The following is a 21,485-nucleotide window of genomic DNA, read 5'->3' on the forward strand; positions in this document are numbered from 1 at the left end:
TCATAGGACGGCAATTCGACAACTTGGATAAACCGATCATAAGGAATGGATTCATGATGAATCCTGGTGATGCACCCGGTACTGGTGATGATCGGGGGGTTGATACAGTCTCAGATGATTGTTGTTGATTATTGGCCGTGATGACGAGGGAGATCCATTAAATATGACGAGGAGGGGACATATATATATCATGCGTCGCGATGAGGAGCTGCTGGAGCGAATAATATATGTTTTGAGTCCGTTGGTAATTTGTCTGTGCGTTGAATTAAGGCCAGAAGAAGGAGATGTCGATCTGGTAGGTGGTGTTGAGGGCGACGACGGAGTAGCGGCTGCTGAGGGTGTAGCCCTGCACGAACAGGAAGTCGCCGGTGCCGCCGGAGATGGGGATGTCGCCGCCGGAGAGACCGACGATGTTGAAGGTGCCGGTGAAGGGGGACGGGGCGGAGAGGTTGGCGGTGGCGGTGATGTGGAAGGTGGCGCCGTCGAAGGAGGTGGTGACGCCGAAGCCCTTGAAGGTGCCGAGGCTGGCGGAGGAGGGGTCGGGCGTCTCCGTGAGGGGGTCGTTGAACACGAAGACGCTGCCGAAGGGCCCCGCCTCCGCCGTCACCGTGCTGCTGCCCAGCCCCGCGACGCCCGGCACCGTCACGAAGTCCGTGAAGTTGATGGCCCCGTGCATGAACAGCGTGAGGTTGGCGGTGCGGCTCCACTGGATGCCGGCGCCGCTACCTGATATGGCGCCGCTCGAGAGGCCTAGTATTAGGCCGGTAACGGCCACCATCAGTGCCGCATATGTGTTAGTACCTGGGGCACTGCTGCTGCTGCTGCAGCACCCAGCTGCATGGGTCTTGCCTGCAGCCATGATTGTAGTGCTATAACTCGATAAAACCGGCCTAAAGCTAAAAATAAGAGGCAGGGAGGGATCTGTCTGTCTCTGTCTCTCTCTCTAGACGCTGTATCACAAGTGTACGAGGCCACCCCAGGCCCTTTTGTACGTATCACAAGAAGCTTTTCGACATTACGATGGATGGGAGAAAATGGGGATTCAGGACTTGTTCAACATTACTTAGCTTGGCGTAATTGGCGGCCACCAGCCCGAAATCGACATCACGAGCTGCTTCTAGTCGGGAAGTCAACATCGTAAGGCCCTTACAAACATGGTGAACAGGGAGCCGCGTGAATTATAGGAGGTGAACGTGTGCGGAGGCAGACGTGCATACGTTTACACCTTGTCAACCAATTGAAGTTAGTCATCCAATGCGTCTTCAACGAGTCGCGGGAAACGTCCTGTACCGGGTCTTTCGTTCTTGCCAGTTGCCGGCCATGTCAAACACTCTGACTGTTCAACGTACTCTCAACTTTAAAATTGACAAGTTACTCGATTGTAGCATCCAAATTGACAAAGTCACATGACGAGCACAAGTAATTCTGCCGAAGTGCTCTGCCAAATTTGCAAAAAGTGCCACAAATCTCCTCCTTCTCAGTTGTTGGCGGCAATATTGTGCTCGGTGGTTGGTCTCAAATCTTAACCTCGCTAGAGAGGACTTCTACACTAGAGAGGGCTTCTACACTCGAAACTCCCACTAATATGACAAGAGTACCCTAGTGGAAGTCTATAAAATACTACCTACAAGTCACATTGGGATGAACTTCAATAATTAGAGAAGGCAAAGTTTCAGCACATAATAAACAAAAGTATGAAACGACATGGAAGCTGCACATAAAAACCAAGGGGTTGATGTTACACTTTCACTCCACATGGAATCTTCATGAGGATTATCTAGTGGATGTATGCACATGCAAAGACAAAACTACTAGATGGACCTAAGATCATTAACTAGCAACACACTCTTAATCAGGTCAAGAGATGTCATGTACGACACCATAAATCATTATGCATTTCGATTGATTAATCTACACCTTGGAGGCTTGGAACATGCAAGATTAGAATCTTCCATAAGCAATACATGCATATTGCACTATTTGGACTAGGGGAATTTGGAAAAGCCTAATAAGTCTATTTACTCCAACAACCTACATCATGTGCACAATGCAAATACATAATGAGTTCCCCCTACAGGGCTGATACAAAGATCCTCCAAAAACTTGCAAAAGGTTGTCAATCGATAGTGATGTTATGAAGTATCTTATATTTATATACTTTGCTCTCTCGATGAACATGCTAGTCTAGTTTACAAAAAAAGATAGTATGTTTGAGTAACATGAAATATTGTATATTTATACTTGTAACAAGTTGTCTCTTCAAGAGAAGATAGGTATTAGTCAATTACTAAACATATCTTTGAATTGATGATACAACTGTTTTACTTCTTAGGAGTACACAACTCAAATGCCAAGTCCACGACTTGAAAACAACGTTAAGGTCTACAAATTTTAATAAGCTTATAAAGAGAAATGCACTGAAAAGAAGTGTAAATTGACATCTTAGCTCATTGGCTTATAATTGAAGTAAACATGCCTACCTCTTGATCAGAAAGAATGCGAAATCTATAACAAAATTATGATAAGGGATCAATGAATATTTTGGTAATTGCATCATCTACTTCTTTATAATTACAAAAGAACGACAAGGGATTAATGTATTATAGATGATACCACTACAATAGAATCGAAGCAGAGACAAGAAGCTAGACATGGCAAAATGGGTGTGTTTATTTTAAATTATGTAAACTTGTCTATAAAGACATGGAGTGTTTCACTTGACAAACATTAAGTTAAATGCATTTGTAAATTCAAAAAAAAATCTTTGGCAAATCCATGAAAATAAATGCATAGTTACATGCACTTATATTTTTAAAACAACACTCGCACAATTTTCAGCTTTTCCCTTATTGAACAAAAATATAAAATATAAACAAAATGAGAGAGAGAGAGAGAGAGAGAGAGAGAGAGAGAGAGAGAGAGAGAGAGAGAGAGAGAGAGAGAGAGAGAGAGAGAGAGAGAGAGAGAGAGAGAGAGAGAGAGAGAGAGAGAGAGAGAGAGAGAGAGAGAGAGAGAGAGAGAGAGAGAGAGAGAGAGAGAGAGAGAGAGAGAGAGATCTTTATGAGCATTTGAAGAGGAGGACTTGCTTTAAGCCTATAAGTGAGTTAGAGTTTCTTATTTTGCTATAAATTTTCTATTGTTTGTTGTATGTTTGCATGGAAATGACTTTATGACCATGAGGATTTGTCATGTTTTGTGTAAAGAAAATGTGATCTTTGTTGTTGCTATAAGCACTCTTTGCTCTACTACATGACACTATTGGTGAGCTTGTAAATATGGATGGAGTTGCAGATATTTCGATTTTTCTAAACATGATTTACAACATGTGTTAAAGTGGGATTTCTGACACAAATTAGGTTTTTATAAAACATTCAAGAAGCGCATTTTTCCATTTACATAAATGCACATTGGGCTTGGTGGGTGGATTTTTGACAATTCAATAAAATGTGGTTGCATATTTTATTGGGCTTATTAGATTTTTGGCTCTCTCTCTTTATTTCTATTACTTGATTGTAGCATCCAAATTAACAAACAATCAACGGTGCAAGATGATGAGCACAAGTAATTCTGCGGAAGTACTCTACCAATGTCCTTGTACTTGGTCTAGCCGCCAACAAGTGGTGGTTCTCGAGTCTAGGGTTTTTAGGGACCAAATAGTTGGTTTATGTCCTTTGACAAGGACCGTCAAGACGAAATACAAAAAGCAGAACGTGCTGAGAGGGCTAGACAGCAGCTGGAGATTGTAAGACGCTATTCTCCTCAAAGGAGCAGCCCATTACGCATAAGTGGCAGTGGTTCTAGTAACCTAGGTGTTACGAGTAGCTCTTCGAGTGCAAGTGGGAGACTTGGTACTTCCCTATTTCTAGTTAATCAACCCACAACAAGTGGGGGTGTAGTGTTGCCTACACAAACTCCTCTTGTCAACAAGGAAAAAAGTGCCACAAATCTCCTCTTTCTCAGTTGTTGGTAGCAATATTGTGCTTGGTGGTTGGTGCCAAAATTTACAACCTTAACCTTACTACAGAGGGGCACTAATAGGGTCCGATCCATCAACTTGACAAGAGTACCCTAGTGGAAGTCTATAAAATGCTACCTACAAGTCACATTGGGATGAAATTCAATTAAAGAAGGTAAAGTTTTACATAATAAAAAAAAGTATTAAACGACATGGAAATCAGTTATAAAAACCAAGGGGTTGATATTACACATTCACTCTGCATGGAATCTTCATGAGGATTATTTAGTGGATTTATGCACATGCAGAGACAAAACTGTTGAGAAGTAAGCATGGGAACTCTCCTCATACTGGAGAGGATAAGGATAGCTAGGTGTAAATGGATTGGAGGACAGGGGAGCAAGGGAAAACACTAACCCTAACTCCTCCAGAGGCTATATAAACAACCTAAAGTACACACTCACAGTTGAGGAGAGTGTACTAGTTGTACCTTGAATAACTGACTAATTAACAAGATCTTATTCTTGTACTTGAGCTCTCTCTCTCCCTCTTGTGCACACTCTCTCATGCTTCCAACTGTGATTTGCAACATGGTATCAAAGCCATCTCTAATCCTTCAGCTTCCCTGAGCTTCCCTACATCATTAAGTGCACTTTCCTCCCTATTTCTCTCTCCCTCCTCTCTCTCCCTCCCTCCTTCGCTCCCTCCCTCTATCTTTCTTTGTTTCTCCCTCTACCTCTACCTCTCCCTCTCTCTTTCTCTCCCTCCCTTCCTCCCTTCCTCCATCCCTCTCTCTTTCTTTTCTTTCTCCCTCCTCCTTTGCTTTATTTCTCTCCCCCCCTTTTTTTCCCTTCGCTTTCCCTTTCTCCCCTTCCCTCTCTCTATTTTTTATGAAGGTCCCTCTCTTTCCCTTTTTCTTTCTCTCCCTCTCTCTCAATTCATCTCTCCACAAACAAAAATAAAGAGAGAAAAGAAGAAAATAGAAAAACAAAGAAATGACAGGCAATGTACCTAACTCAAAGGCTCAATGATGAAACCCTTTGTGCCTTCTCTCCCTTTTCTCCTTTGCACCCCTTTCCTTCTTCTTCATGAGAACAATGGCAGTGGTGGTAGAGGTGGTGGTGAGCTCTACTGCTGTCTCTTTCTCTTCCTCTCCCTCCCTATTTTAAAGCTTTAAGCTCTCTCGCTCTCTCTTTTGTTCTCTTTTGCAACTGGTCTTCAAAAATGTCGTGCTTAGGTTTTCGGTGCTTTTTTTTTTGACATGTCGTCCCTATTTGTATTACAAACCATTGCTCTTTGCGTCATAATTATCATTGCAATGTGCATTGCTATTCATATTGTTACAACAAAATTGTGACGCACATAGTGATGCCTATTGTGACGCAAATATCGATGTCGCTAATTTACGTCCAGAATGAGCATCACTATAGTGAATGCAAACATAAACGAGTCATGTTAGATATCAACAATGAGAATAGAAGCTCGTTTACCTGAGCACTCCTCGAACCCTTGAAAGTCATGTATGATCCACACAAGAATGACTGGTATATCAACTATTCCCTACGTAACATGATGATTGATAAGCCGTACTTCTCCAAGAACTCCTCTAATAGGCCACATTATCAAGACGAGCCTGAAGTCCAGTTAAAGCTCAAAGCTCACCTCATTGAAACCTAGGAAAATAGTAAAGCTTAGATGAAGGGTTGTTCGAAGAACAGGACCTCCAAATCCTATCTTGAGATATTACATATCTATGATTTCCAACCCTTTTCATCTCTACAGCTTTAAAGTTGGTTATCATTTGTAGGGCTATCAGTTCTGCTATTTGGTTTGTACTTGGCCACCTGTAAAGGACTAGACACTGCCATTGCTCAAGGCAATAGGTAAGACCTTCCTATAATGGCCATGGCCTATGCAGATGTAAGGCCTCGAATTCGCAAGTTCAATGGAAAAGATTTCCATCCCTGGCAAGTCCTGCTAAAATATAAAATGATGGAACGAGGCTACTAGCCCTTCATAAAAGGGACCAAAGCTATTGACCCATCTAATCCCCTTCATGTGGAAGATGATGAAAGGGCTCAGGCCATCATCATGCTTCATTTGGATGAATGTTTAATTCATAATACTGACCAACTCTCCACTGCCAAGGAGAAATGGAATGAACTTGAAAGGCTCTACGGCGCTACATGGAAGAAATCCAAGATCTTTCTAAAGATTGAGTTTTTTAGCTTGGAGTATAAACAGGGAGAAGATCTAAGCAAGTTTATTTCACATATGAAGGAGCTTATGGCACAACTAGCCTCCGTTCAAGCACCAATTCATGATGAAGTTGCCATTGCCATCCTTTTGAAGTCTGTGAAGAAGGTTTTTCCAACCCTTGCTGACTATCCTAACTAATATCCCGAAAACTGAACCTTGGCAAGTACCATCCAGTCATGCCTGGATGAAGAGAAGAGAAACCATACTGAAGGGACTTTAGCATTTACTTCCGATGAGCAAGTGTTAGTCCATACAGCTTCTACTAAGTGCTCCTTCCGTCACAAAAAAGGGCATATTGTAAGCAATTGCTGGAAGAAATATCTTGACAAAATGAAGTGCAATAAATGCAAAAAGATTGGGCATATCACTAGCAAGTGTCCTAGTGTTCTAGAAGTACCTAAGGGATTGGAAGCCAACTTTGTCTCCCAATCCACAAATGATCGACTCTTTTGAGTCTTGTAACACTCTCTACCTATAACCTTATTTTGTAGCTTGATTTATAAAGACATCCCATTGTGGATTAAGGGGAGGCATCCTATCATGCTTTATCTAATGCCATCTAGCATTGAGGCGGGGTGTTGAGAGTAAGCATGGGAACTCTCCTTATACTAGAGAGGATAAGGGTAGCTATGTGTAAATGGACTAGAAGATAGGGGAGCTAGAGGAATTTGGAAAAGCCTAATAGGTCTATTTACTCCAACCTACATCATCTGCACAATGCAAATACATAATGAGTTCCCTCTAGCTTCATGTCTACATTGCAACTATTAGTTCAAAAAGCTTCTATTCTCCTTTTCTAAGGTCGCGAGGATGCTCCCTGACTAAGTGTAGGGATATGTTGAGTACTAAAATGACTGTATTTTTTGTTGTTTTTTGTTGATTTTTGGATGGTTTTTGATTGATATGAGGGTGCATTGATTGAATTTGGATGACTTCATAAGTATTTTGGGATATTTTGAGCATGTTTGGGAGAATCACGACGGGTTTTGGTTGAGATATGAAGTTCTAAGAGGTTTTGTGATGAATCTATTTGGTTATGTTATGGTCTATTTTGCCTTTGTTTTGATTTGTTTTCTTTCTATTGGTGGGATTGAGATTATGAAAAAGTCTTTTGGGGATTTTTTGAGAGTGTTTTGAATGGTTTTGGATGGGTTGAAATGGTTTTACTTGAAGTTATATGGTTTCTGTTGAGCTTTTGTAGAGTTTTTGCCTCTATTCTATTTCTGCTTTGTGAATGTTCTATGGGATGTATGTTTAGCTTGGGGATGTTTTTTAATATTGGAAGAGGGAGAATGCAAGCTCAAAATAGCTCGAAGAAGAGGAAGAAGTAGTTGAAGGAGACTTGAAGTGAAGACTATAGTGACACTGACAGTAGTGAGTTCTTAAGGGATATTGTAGTGGCTTTGGTGACTCTTCATATCAGACATACCACTTGGGAGAAGTATCCACAACCAAGAGAGAATTATTGATTGTAATTTCATTGTAGATTGAGTGATGATGTGTGTGAGAGAGACTAAGTGTGATCATTTTCTATGTCGAAAAGCATTGTATCTACATGAGAGAGACTATGAGAACTATGAAGATATTGAAGATGAATACTATGTGATAAAATTCCATTCAAAGTGGAGCATTATTTTGTGTCTTTTTAGTTCTTTGATGGATTCTAGGAAGAATATGAATAATGCGATAAATTTTGTTAAAGAAAAAGTCGTAGGAGATTCTTTCTATGATGTTGCGTGAAGATTTGTTGTGCTTAGTGTTCTTTTTCCTGTTGTGGTTAGATAAAGCATGAAAACAAGCTTGTTGATGAATAAAAGATAGATTTTCTTGCAATAAGATCCCTTTTTTCTTGGTGTTCTCTTGAGAGCTCCAATTAGAGTTTCTTATTTCCCTATAGCTTTTTTATTATTTGTTGTATGTTCTCATGGAAATGGCTTTATGACCGTGAGGTTTATCCTGTTTTGTATTTTTTTTAAAAGTGATCTTTTCCGTTGCTATAAACACGCTTTGCTCTACTAAATGACACTATTGGTGGGCTTGTAAATGTAGTTGGAGTTACAGATATTCCCATTTTTTAAAACATGATTTACAATACATGTTGAAGTGGGGTTTTTGACTCAAATTAAGTTGTTTTTCTGCATTCAAAAAGTAAAATTTGTCATTTTCACACTACAAGATATAGGCTGTATCTGATGGTCTAAAGTGATGAAAAGTATCAAATTTTTTATATTAAATGGATGCAAGTCTTCTTAGATGACTTCTATGTGTATGGTGATGATGATAATATGGCCGGTTGTTTAGAAGAAGTGTTCCCACGTTGTGAGAGTACATGAGTTTCTTTGTGGTACATGCTATCCAAAGTGACCTGCTGAGTTCAAATAAGGTGTATGATAGCTTGACCTAGAGCTTAGGATATCTAACATCAAGTAGAAACCCTGGTTTGAATTTAGGAGTAGTAATACCTCTCTCTGTTTAACAATTTCAAGAACTGTCCAGAGTGGACAACACCTTGTCCCAAGTACCTAGTTACATTGTTTTGACCATAACTTGAGAAATTATGATCGGAATGAGGTATTTGATAGCTTCACTCGAAGCCCAAAATTTCTACCTTCAATTAGGAACCCTAGTTTTCATTATTTTGTACCTACACCCCATTCTGAAAATTACTCTCTAGGTCTGTCCACAATAAACTACAGTTGAACTGTTGGAACAAAATAGGCTCTAACTTGAGAAATATGTATCCAAATGAATCTTTTGTTCGCTCCAATCCAAGCTTATGATGTTATTATCAAGCCAAATTGTCAATTTTTCATTAGAATGATGCTACTAATCTTTGTAGTAATTTTTCCAGATCTGTCCCTATTTAAACTGCACCCTATTTATGCCCTGTTGTAAATGTTTTGGTACTTCTTATCCAATTTGAGTTAATACCCATTACCATGTCACTTTAGTGAGTAGGAGGAAGTTGTAGAATGTTGAAGTAGGTGGAAACATCCCATTTGCACTAGTATCCAAAGTCATATACATAGCTAAACATTCCATAAGCATACATGTGACCAATATGTTGTAGCCAAGATGGTACATTGCCTTCTAACTGCATTGTCAAGTACCCATGTAACATTTGCTTCAAGAAACGTGTGCATTATTGATCCAAGACATCTGAGTCATAAACCAAGTCAATAGATCATATTTTCATGATCCCCAGTCATATTCCAAGTCATATATGATTCCCATAACCTGCATCTGCTTCGATGACAAGTTCCACACAAGATTCTTGCCAATCTAACATGAGATGCAATGGATAGGAATTGGAAAGTTTTACATTTACATGAAATGAATTGCTGAAAAGGGTGAATAATATGAAAGAGGAAAGGGATAGGGAAATGCTCACAGCACTAACTCACAGCTCATTACTCATTCCTTACCATTCTTTCCTCTCTTTTTTTTTCTCATGGGAACATAGCAATGCCAAAATCCAAGGTTAGGCAAGTGAGAATGAAGAATTACAATGGATTTAGGTGATTATAACTGAAAGGTAATACTCAATTGAAACAAGGGAAGCTTGAGGTATGAAAGATAGGCTTCAAGAAAAGGCTCATGCAATTGTTATCCCAAATCCTAATGAAGTTTCCTGACTATACAATCTAAGAGGCCAAATTGTTTTCATACAATCTAGTAGTGCACTTGCATGCTATTACGGCATGAGCTCACCCATTAGCTACAGCAGTTCTACATTTCGGGACCACAATACCAAGCAAAGGTCGAAACCATAGAGCATGTTACATCACCAAGAACCTAATGAACATATTTAATTGTCTTCCAATCACTGGTATGGAACTAGCACAAGCCAGAGTGGATAGAAAAATTCAATTCCTGATTAATATGGAACCAACACAAGACTGAGTGGGTAGGAAAATTTAATTCCTGGCTCTCTCCTTTTGTAGAGAAGGTTGAAGGAGGACATTATGATACATGTAATAAAATGGAATTGGATTCAAAACCTTCTGCAGCTAATTTGTTGTTGTCTATGCTATATGCGTGATCGAAATCAACCTGTTCAAAGAGTGAATGATACCAGTTTAGAATAATAAGGATGAGCGGAAGAATTTCAGATGATTGATCAAACTGTCCAGGACATTGACATGACAAGGAAAGAGATACAAGGCATGAAGAAATATATCGAGAGAAAAGTCTAGTTAATCCTTTCACAATTTAACAATGATTCAGAAGTAGAGGTTGAAGGAGGACATTATGATACATGTCCATGATTCTCTTAACACACTCTGTAATCAATCTTCTGCAACCTGCATCTCATAGCCATGGTACAGATAATCCATGGGATGGGTTCATGATTAGTACAAGGCCTTTCATTGGCAATTTCTACAAGGGAGCCTGCTTCAACCTCGTTGAATTTGGACTAGATCTGGCAGCAAATGCTATTAGATTGTTGTGTTTGGACCTGCAGTAATAATTACGTACATAGGCCTTTGACTAGTGGATCAGATTCTGCATCTGGACACTTAGTACAAGGGCCTTTCACTGGCAGCTTTTATGGACCTATAGTAGCAAGTAAGTACAAAGACTTTTCACTGACGGCATCTACACATGAGCCTGCTTCATCCTCACTGAACTTGAACCAAAACTTGAACCAGATCGACAGTAAATGCCATCAAATGCTGCATTTTAAGCATTGTCGGATCTGCAATAGTAGTTATGGTAGACAGGGATTTGCAGCAGTAGTTATGGTAGACAGGGAGCCTAAAGCTAAATTCCACAGCAAGCTTTTGAACTAATTGAAAATTCAAGAAATAGACATAAAATGCCAAGAAGCCATAGCCAAGGTGGCTTGGCAAGAAATGGTATTACCAAAATGTTGGTTGAGAATCAAATGATGAGAGGCTATAGCAAGGTACGCACCCCAAGCTATGGTGGCCAAGAGTATTCACCCTCTTAAATGGTGGGAGGTTGACACCTCAAACAAGTAATGTTTGTAAAATGGCAAAAAAGATGCCTCACATGTTACATCTCCACTTTTTATACTTAACCCTAGTCTACTCTAAACTTAAGAGCTTTATTACATATCGTTTTTGAAATATATGGATGAAGTCCTCATCCAACAAATAAGCTTTCTAAAGTTTCTCAATCCAATCACTATGCAACTCACAAATGGAGGATACTCTGCATGCCCACATTTGTGAGAGTGAATCAACCATGATGCTATCTTTGCCTCGAGTGTAAGAGATGTTAAAATCATAGTTTTGCAAGGTTTCCATTGATCTCCTTTGCTTAGGAGTCAATGTAGATTGAGTTAGGAAGCACATGACGACTTGATGGTCACTCTTCACTCTAAATGGCTACAATATAGGTAGTGGTGCCATTTCTTTATAGGGTGGAGGATGGCCAATATCTCATGGTCATAAACATTTAGTTGTATATCCTTTTCATCAAGCTTACTACTCTCAAAAGCAATCACACCATGCTCTCGCAGCAATACAACACCAAGATCTCAGCCCCACTAGCATCCCATTGAATGGTAAACTCCTTAGAGAAGTCTATATAGATAAGGATGGGGGCTAAAGTAATCATTTCCTTCAACTGTATAAAGCTGTGATTAGTAAGTAGAATCCCAAAACAATAATTCCTTCTTTAATCAATCAATCAAAGGTGCTACTATGGTGGCATAATGCTTAATGAAGCATCTATTAAATGAAGAGAGACCAAGAAAACCATGTAATGAAGTAGTGGTGGATAGTGTGGCTAGTCCTTTACACATTGAACCTTCCTAAGGTTAACATATATGCCATTTCTACTAACAATGTGTCCCAAGTACTACACTGATGTCTGCATAAAGACACACTTACTTTCCTTAGCAAAGAGTCTATGCTCTCTCAAGATATCAAACACCCTGGAGCCCCAAGAGGAACACCAAGAAAACTGGGAATCTAATGTAAGAAAATCTATATTGTATCATCAACAATTATCTTTTTCATATTTGATATGACCACAATAAGAAAAAGAACACCACAAACAAGAAATCTCCATGCAACTTCATAGAAACAATTCTCCTACGGATTTAATTTAAACCAAAATGAGTATGCTCTTCATATTCTTCATATAACTCATCAAGAAACCACAAAATTATGTAAGAGAATACACCACTTTGAATGGAAATCAACACATATTCTTCTTCTTCAAAGATTCCATAGCTTTCTCTCACAATCTCTCACTAATAGATACATTGTTTTGAATAAATTTTGCTATCTCTCACTCTCTCATACATCCTCTCTCTCAATAGTGCAATGGGATCATCAAGAATAATCATTCATAACTTTTCTTCAGTCATGGATACCCCTCCCAAGAGATATGTCTGATATAAAAGGTCACGAGAGCCACTATAGTGTCCCTTTGTAGCACATTGTCACTTCAATCTTTGCTTCAAGTCTTTAACAACTATCTCTTCCACTTCTTCGAGCTAATTTGAACGTATATTCATCTCTTCCCAAGATTGGAAAACTTTTGCAAGCTACACATTCATCCATTGTCACACTTACAAAGGCATACAAAATAGAAACAGAGGCTCTACTGAAGCTCAACAGAGGGTTTATAGAACCATACAGAAGGTCATCAGAAAGCCTTGAGCTCACTTAAATCACTCAAAACCATCAAGAATCAACCAATAAGCTTCCAAACACTCTCAAAATTTACCAATCATTATTCTAACCCCTCATACAGAAGGAAAATAGAACAAAATAGAATATCAACAAACCGAAACAAAACCATTTAGACACTATTAGGACATCAATAGAACATGTCAAAACATTGTATCTCCACTATAAACCATCATGGGCTTCTCAAACCTAATCAACCTCATCCAAAACACTCCCAAAAACTTTCAAAACAACTAATCATCATACAAATCCATAAAAAATCAACCATTTAGTCCACAAAAACAACAAAAATCAGCCAAAAATCAAGTCATCTCAACCCTCAACATATCCCAATACTTTTTCAGGGAGAGTCCTTGCGACCTAGGAAAAAGAGAATACAAATTCAAAATATAGCTCATCTTAATCTTCTTTAGCATCTTCAAGAAACACCATCCAAACATGACCCCAACTCATAACATGTATCTAATAAAGAATTGCAATGAAAGGAAAACACCTTTTAAATCCATTATCTCAACTATGAAACATAAAAACATAACAAATTATTAAAGGATATAAGAGGTTCTGCATCTTTGCATCTTGAGCTATCCATTCAGCATCATCATCACCATGAATCTTCAAAAAGACATGTTCTTGAATAGTGTTGAATCTCCAATCACCACGACCCTAACTCATAAAACAAAATAACCATCACACATATACTTACACAAAATAACCATCTGAATGGCACCTCCAAAAGAGAGATATCATTATGAATCATAAAAAATTATTCATGGGTATCAATGAATATGATCCATCTTAAAGGCTTGGTAATTATGGAAGTGATCCATAGATAAAGATTCATCTATAAAAGTTTTGGGAGGATTTTGGAAAAATTGCAAACAACACATCCTCTCCACCAAGACAAGATATCTGCCAGGTAAACAAAGAGCATGAAAGTACAAGATATTCAACTATTGAGGATCAATAGTCACATTCACATTCATGCATAGCTTTTGTATCAACTTCTGATCATTATGTGAGTGCCTATGCATATACACTAGATACCAAGCTAAGTGAGCAGTCAATCTCACTAAAGGATCTGAAGACTATGAATGTTGCTGAGCAAAATAAAGGTAGTTCTGAAAAGCTTGGCTAGCAGTCGTCCATTCTCCTAGAATCAATGGCCAATTTATCTAAGGTCTAGTAAGTGAATCTCCTGCACTCCATCCTTGTCTTCTAGGAATCTTCTAATCAAAGCCTACATACCCACTAACCAACTGAGGTGGATGAGGGATAGAAGTAGTAGGAGAGGGAAGAGGAACCAGTGAAAGAGAATGAAGGGATGGGTAAGCAAAATCATAAAAGGAAGAATGTGACAAAGAGGGATTGGCTGAGAACTCAGGATAATCTGTTAAAAAGGACGTTAATAAATAGGCTGGAAAAGTGGAAGGAGTATTTATAGATGGAGAAGGACAAGAAGAAGGAGGGGAAAATACTCGATCCTCAATAAAAGAACACTGAGTGAAAATAGGAATTTGGGGAGCACCTGGAGGTTGAGAAAGAAGAGGTAAAATAACTGGTGAGTTAGATTTATAAATAGGGAAAGATAAACATCGTATCTATGGGTGGCCATCTACTGATAATAATATAAGCTAAGAAGTAATGGATATCAACGATGGTAAGCATCGAAGAAATATGAATCAAAAGGAGGTTATTTTGAAAGGCGGGCTATGAGGTCCACCCTTAGCTAGTTAGTGTTTTGCATATGAACAGAGGCATTATTTTGTCCTTAATTTAGGATCACAGAGTCAATCATTGTACACCAAGAGGTTTTAAGGCAATCAACTACTTTAGAAGAATAGGTTTGGAACATCTAATCAATCTACAGCTCAAAAAATCTAACATACAATGTAGCTTGTAATACGGCATCCCCTACATACCAAGCTAAATCTTCATCATCTAGGATTAATAAATCACCTCTCAAATACATATAAGACATCAACATAGTGTTTGTAGTCACAGAGTCTTCAAAAACTATTCTAGCCACTTTAGTTAATAAATTAGCAGACCAAGCTCCACTCCAACCATCCTCTAGAAGAGGAAAATCCATCGTTGAAAGCTTGATATAGAAGGCTAGCTTGTGTTGTTGATAATGAATAAAGAAAAAGTGGTCTAGAGGAACAAACTCCTAAAACTTCTCAAATGAAGACCACAATAAATCCATTCTGGATTGAAGCCCTTCCACCTTGGCTTGGAATTGTTAACAATCAGAGACAGAGACAAGAGTGAAGAAGCAACAGTCAGAGCAGAGTGCTCTCTCACTTTCATTATCATTCCACACACTACTTAGTAAATGTACAACCTAAGGTCACAAAGGACCATTCACACCAAAGCAGTTAAGTCCTAAGCACCGACTTATTTAATGTTCGCATAGTGTGGTACAACTGGACAACTTAAGTATTGGGTATGATCATACCAAAGATAATAGATCGAGCTTGAAGTCTTAACACTCCCCCTCAAGCTCAAGACAACATCTACACACCAAGCAGCTGTCTAAAAACACTGAACTTATCTTTACCCAAGGACTTGGTAAAGATATCCGCAACCTGCTCATCAGTCTTTACGTGTATGAGATTAACTCGTCTTGCAAGAACCATCTCTCTAATGAAGTGGTAGTGTACCTCTATGTGTTTCATTCTGGCATGATATACTGAATTCATGGCCAGGAGTACACTACTCAGATTATCGCATAGTAACTTCACTGGAGCATCCACTTGTATGTCCAAATCAGCGATAAGCTTGAGCAGCCATGAAATCTCACATGCTGCCAATGCAACACCCCTGTAGTCTGCCTCAGTACTAGACAATGCAACCGTTGGTTGCTTCTTGCCGCTCCAGCTGATCATGCCACTTCCAAAGCCAAAAGCATGACCACTCGTAGATCTGCAATCATATGAGCATCCTGCCCAATCCGCATTTGTCTATCCAACCAGTTTCAAGGGCTTATCTCACACATAGAACAACCCATAATCTACAGTGGACTTAACATATCTCATAATCTGCCTAACAGCATCCAAATGTGGCTTCCTGGGCTTCTACATAAACTGACTTATGAGCCCAACTACATAACTCAAGTTCGGCCTAGTGATGGTCAAGTAGATCAGACTTCCAACCATCTGCCTGTACATAGTCACATCCTGAATTTCAACTCCAGTGCTAATGTCCAGCTTGACATTCTGATCAAGAGGTGTATCCAATGGTTTACAATCAGCCATGCCATATTTCTTCAGCATTTCCATGGCATAATGTTTCTACATTAGCCATAAACCATTTTCAGCCTTGATCACCTCAATACCCAAAAAGTACTTCAATTCATCTAGATCTTTTATGTCAAATTCAGATTTCAGCATCTACATAACATGTTGTATCCCGAAATCATCATCACCTGTGAGATTATCAGGTCATCAACATAGATAACCAGTACTACCAAGCCTTTGTCTGTCTTTTTCGTAAAAAGACTCTGATCAGTCCTACAAACAGCAAATCCCAAGCTATGTAAGTAATTATTGATCCTTGCATGCCAGGCTCTTGGAGCCTGCTTCAGCCCATACAATGCTTTTTTTAGCTTACATACATAATGCTGAAAATCAGGGTGAACATACCCTTCGGGCTAAACCATATAAAAATCCTCTGCTAAGTCACCATTAAGAAATGCATTCTTAACATCCATCTGCTGCAATTTCCAGCCTCTAGCAGCAGGCAAAGCAATCATGGTGTGTATGGTTTCCATCTTGGCAACAGGGCTGAATGTTTCCTCATAATCAAGTCCATACTGTTGGGCATACCCCTTTGCGACCAGCTTGGCTTTGTATCTCTCCACACTGCCATTTGACTTGCATTTGATTTTGTAGACCCATTTGCAACCAATGGTTTTTTTCCCTTCAGGCAATGGCACAAGATCCCATGTCTTATTTTCAGCCAAGGCATTCATTTCTTCGTCTATAGCTGCACACCAGTTCTCATCTTTCACTGCTTCAACATATGTACCTGGTTCTTTGATCTCCCACTTTTGTCATGTAAGCATAATGCTTTGTAGAGTAGCCACTGTATGTCAACTTGTCAACAGGGTATCTGGCCCTTTGCGAGCTTCTAGGTTATGGTGCACTACTAGATTCCCCTCTCTCATGAGGCGGAATGTACCTACTCTACCTTGTGCCAGGCGTATAAACAGTCGCAATACCAAGTTCACTGTCTAAAGTATCAGCAGACTCATAGCCAGAAGTCATTCTACCAAGTGTCATCATACCAGATGCATCCTCAGTAGCTTTCCCTTTTCCTTTGCTGTCCAAGACATCATATCTCCCCCTCACTGACATACTGGTGTCAGTGGATGGTGAGCTTCTCAATCTCCCTGTCCATGAGGATATTGTCTGACCACTATGTCCTGTCATAGTAGTGCTCTGCTACAAATCAACTGTAGATACATGAGTGGAAGGCATATCCGATGGCACTATAGCTGGTGATACATGCCAAGAACCCATCTCATAAAAAATAACATCCTTGCTCACCAAAGTCTCCTTGGTAGAGGGATCATAGCATTTGTATGCCTTCTTCTCTTGCGAATATCCAATGAAAACACACTTATGCACTTTTGGATCCAGCTTCTTCCTTTTCTCATTTGGAATGTGCACATAAGTAAGATAGCCAAAGACTTTCATGTGAGTTACATCTGGCTTATAGCCATACAGCTTCTCAAACGGTGTCATCTCATGAATACCTGCAGTGGGAGTTCAATTCAAGATATACATGGCTGTCATAACAGCCTCAGCCCAATAATAGAGCGGCATCTTCTTCTCATTCATCATGGCATGAGCAGCTTCCATCAAGCCCCTGTTCTTTCTTTCAGCTATCCCATTTTGCTGAGGAGTGTAGCTGCAGGTAAGCTGCTTGTATATGCCATTTTGAGCCAGAAAATTGTCAAACTCATTTGACACATACTCCCCACTGCTATCTGATCTCAAGCAAGAGATATAGCAGTCAAATTCCTTTTCAACCTGCTTTTTAAACTGCTAAAAAACAGTAAACACCTCATCCTTTGTCTTCAGAATGTAAACCCAAGTATAGCGACTGTAATAATCAATGAATGTCACATTATACTTCGAGCCTCCCATAGATGCATTATGGACTGCCCCCCAAACATCAGAGTGCACTAACTGCAATGGATGTGTACTCTGTCTTACATGCTTGATAAATGGCAACTTGGATTGCTTACCAAACTGGCAAGCATCGCATACATGACCAATATCTGAGTATTGAAACTTGGGTAAACCTATAACGAGCTGTTTTTTCTACATAATTTGCAACCTTTGCAAATTTACATGCCCCACTCTCTTGTGCCAAATTTCCAAATCTCTGATAGTGCCAGAACCATGGGCAAACATAGCTGAATTCAGCTCTGGCAAGGTAGCATCAAGAGTAAACATTCTTCCATTCCTGTGACCGCAAGCTATCAACTTGCATCCATTTCCAAACTCTTCAATAAAGTAGCCATGCTTATTGAATCTAACCTGCAAGTTCTGCTCCGTCATCTGACCGACAAACAGTAAGTTCTTCGTAATCGATGGAACATGTAGTACATCATGCAAATTTTTCTTTCTGCCATCATGAACCATAAGAGGCACTTTGCCTTTATGCTCAATGCTATGTTGCGTGTCATCACCTGTACAGAGATAACCATGTTTTTTAGCCACCATATCAGTAAACCAATCACTGTGAGGGGTCATGTGGTTCGATACCCCTAAATTAATGTACCAAACTACATCATCAGTGCATTTTTCAGCAGCCCTGTCTTTTACATACTGCATGGCAAACAATCTCTCTCCTAAAGTATCATCTGCTTGACTAGACGTAGCAAAGTGTCCATGCTGTTTGCCTTTCTGATTGCCCTTCATCTTCCAGAAGTCCTTGGAAATATGCCCATACTTCCCACAATAGTGACAATCCTTATCCCTGTTGGGATTGTCAGATGGTCGCTGCTGCTGCCAAGAGCCTCTGCCTCTAGGGCTAGATCTCCCCCTACCTCTAAAGTTTCCACCACCTCTTGTGTTTGATACCTACTGGTTGTTATTGCCATAGGATGCATTCTGCTAGCCTCCTCTGCCAGATCCATAGCCTCTACCTCGGCTACCACGGCCGCGTTGATTCGAATAAAAAACTGCATCCTTATTTTTAGAACTGCTTGACCTTGTAGCCAAGCCAAGTTTAACCTCCTCATGTATATGCAATGCAACTAGCTCATTAAAATCAGGCATTTCAGCCCTCACAAACACAGACGTGTCAAAAGACTTATACTCAGGCCCCAAGCCATTCAAAGTCACAGCAACCATGTCTTTGTCTTCAACCTGTGAGCCAACAGATGCCAGCTAATCCGCAATGGTCTTAACCTCCGTGACATAATCCTGTATAGATCTGCTCTTTCTCTCCTGTGGGAGCTTTTGCTCAACCGCCAAGTCCCACGGACTACTTATTGTTTCAATCGTTCCAAGCCGAGCACTAATGGCTACCTCTCACATAGCCGATGCGCCATCCATATCTAGGGGTGTAGTGAGCTTACCTCCATGCCGTTTGAGTTACCTCCTCTCCCGTGCACTCTGGTAGCTCCACTGTCACAACTCTATAGAAACAGAATTTGTATCTTTTTTCATTAATTTGTATATATAATGATTTATTAAACTTATTTCCTTTGCACTAATTAGATATAAAGAAAAGTGCATTGGAGCTAGCCACTGATGAGTGGTCACAGGTTATGGTGGACCCACGCGGTGGGTTAGAGAAACGATAGTTCACACTTCCATCTATATGGCCCGATTGGGCGCCTGTGACTAGAACTCATGCATATCAGGGTTAGACTCGCACACAGAAAGGATTGATGCCTTGAAGTGTGGGCTAGATCCACCAGAACAGACAGTTACAATCAACAAGATAGCATGATCATGAAATGCTTGCATAATGTGCATGTGTGGGCTGAAAGATTGAAATGCACATTTCTTTGCATAGGAAAGTCACATGAAGATTCTGATACCGTTTTTGCGATGTACACAGAAAAAGCTTTCATATGACACCCATATTGGGGAGATCCCTAAATTTTAGGAGATCCCTAAATTTTAGGAGGTTCCTAAATTTTAGGAGCCTCGAATTAGCCTAAAAATGCTAGTTCTAAAAAATAGGGATGTCATTTTAAAAATAGTAAGTTCTGTACTCTCACTATGCTTATTAAATTTGGTTGTTTCTATTCTTGACAGTATTCAACCCAAAAAGGAAGGCCATAGAGAAGAGACAAGTGTCAAGACACTTGTCACACAAGTTTCCAAGTGTCCCACCACTTGTCACATCTCATGACATGTGGCTGGACACTTGTCTTGCGCTACTCCACTTTCCCCTTTTATACTAGCTCTTCCCTCTCCTATAAATAAGAGCTCGTTTTTCTTCATTTAGCATAATTTTTCTTTACTGTAAACTCATGTACAGCACCCACAGATAGCCAGAAACTGGCCCCATCCATCCCCATCATCATCCTCCACTTCTCCATTATCAAATTCCTCAATATTCCCTCTTCTATCACTGCTGTTTTACAGGACAACAAGCTTGTAAATTCATTACAGCACCTCCTTCTCAAGCTCTTTCTTCCATTTTAGCAACAAGAAGCAAGCCCTATCCATGTACTACTTTTCAACGATGGAGAAAGGCTGATTTTCCCCTCTTTCTTCTCTCATACTGTAAAGAAATCAGTTCTTATCATTGCATAATAGATAATGCATGTGTGTTTGTACATCTTTGCATGATCTTGTGAGAGTGAGAATTACTTCTCCTCACTCTCAGGTTGATTGTAACTGAGCTCTTCCCTAAGGGACTTGGGTTGAGCAGAAATACATTCCTGAGAGGGGGGGTGGGGGGGGGGGAGGGGGTTGCCCATCTTCAACCCTCAATCTTGTCTCCATTACTTTTACATTTTCATGGCTGTAATTTTGTGAGTAATTTTCATTTTCAGCTTTAAGTGTTCATTCTCTTTTATATTAAATCTCGAAAACAAGCGAATATCATAATTGTTAAGCATTTACAGTGGTATCAGAGCTTTGGCTCGGTCCTCACCCCTACACTGGTAGTGCTTACAATTATAAGTTTGTTTGTTTTCAGCCCTTGCATTGAGTGCTTGAGCATTTTTTTTTTCTTAAGAGTCTCAATGGATCAGTCGAGTGCTATCCTTCAAGCCATTCAAAGTCTTAGAGAGGAGAATCAGCAAATTCGTGACCAACTTCTCAAACTAGAAAAAGTTGAGAATCCGAAAGAATTCAAGGAAAGAAGCCCATCTGCTTCAAGGAGACAAAGCCATACCAATGAAAGGAGCCGATCAAGAAGTCCAACTACTTCTAAGAGACAATCCCATTCTACTTCAAGACAAAGAAAGAGATCGCGTCGAAGCTCATCCTCTTCTTCAAAGTCATCTAGCGCCTACTCTGATGGACCCTCTTCTAGTGACGAAGAGTCACACCCTTCTCGTGGAAGACCTCATCATGGTCAAAGGCATCGACATTCTTCACCCTCGTCTCCATCTTCATCCCCATCAA

At 39.9% G+C, this 21,485-nt stretch overlaps 1 protein-coding gene and 1 pseudogene across 1 annotated transcript; one reads left to right on the top strand and one right to left on the bottom strand.

Moving 5' to 3' along the window:
* Nucleotides 1-265: 265 nt before the first annotated feature.
* Nucleotides 266-859, bottom strand: LOC148018636 (dirigent protein 1-like). Its single transcript, XM_087661587.1, has one exon. The coding sequence runs from the start codon at nucleotides 857-859 to the stop codon at nucleotides 266-268; it is 594 nt and encodes a 197-aa protein (XP_087517713.1).
* Nucleotides 860-1,024: 165 nt separating this feature from the next.
* The window catches only part of LOC148018637 (uncharacterized), a 34,894-nt pseudogene continuing 14,433 nt past the window's right edge, over nucleotides 1,025-21,485 (top strand).

The sequence above is a fragment of the Lygodium microphyllum genome, chromosome 21 (assembly GCF_053477565.2).
Source record: "Lygodium microphyllum isolate KBCC chromosome 21, Lygodium_microphyllum_v1.1.10, whole genome shotgun sequence".
NCBI lineage: Eukaryota > Viridiplantae > Streptophyta > Polypodiopsida > Schizaeales > Lygodiaceae > Lygodium > Lygodium microphyllum.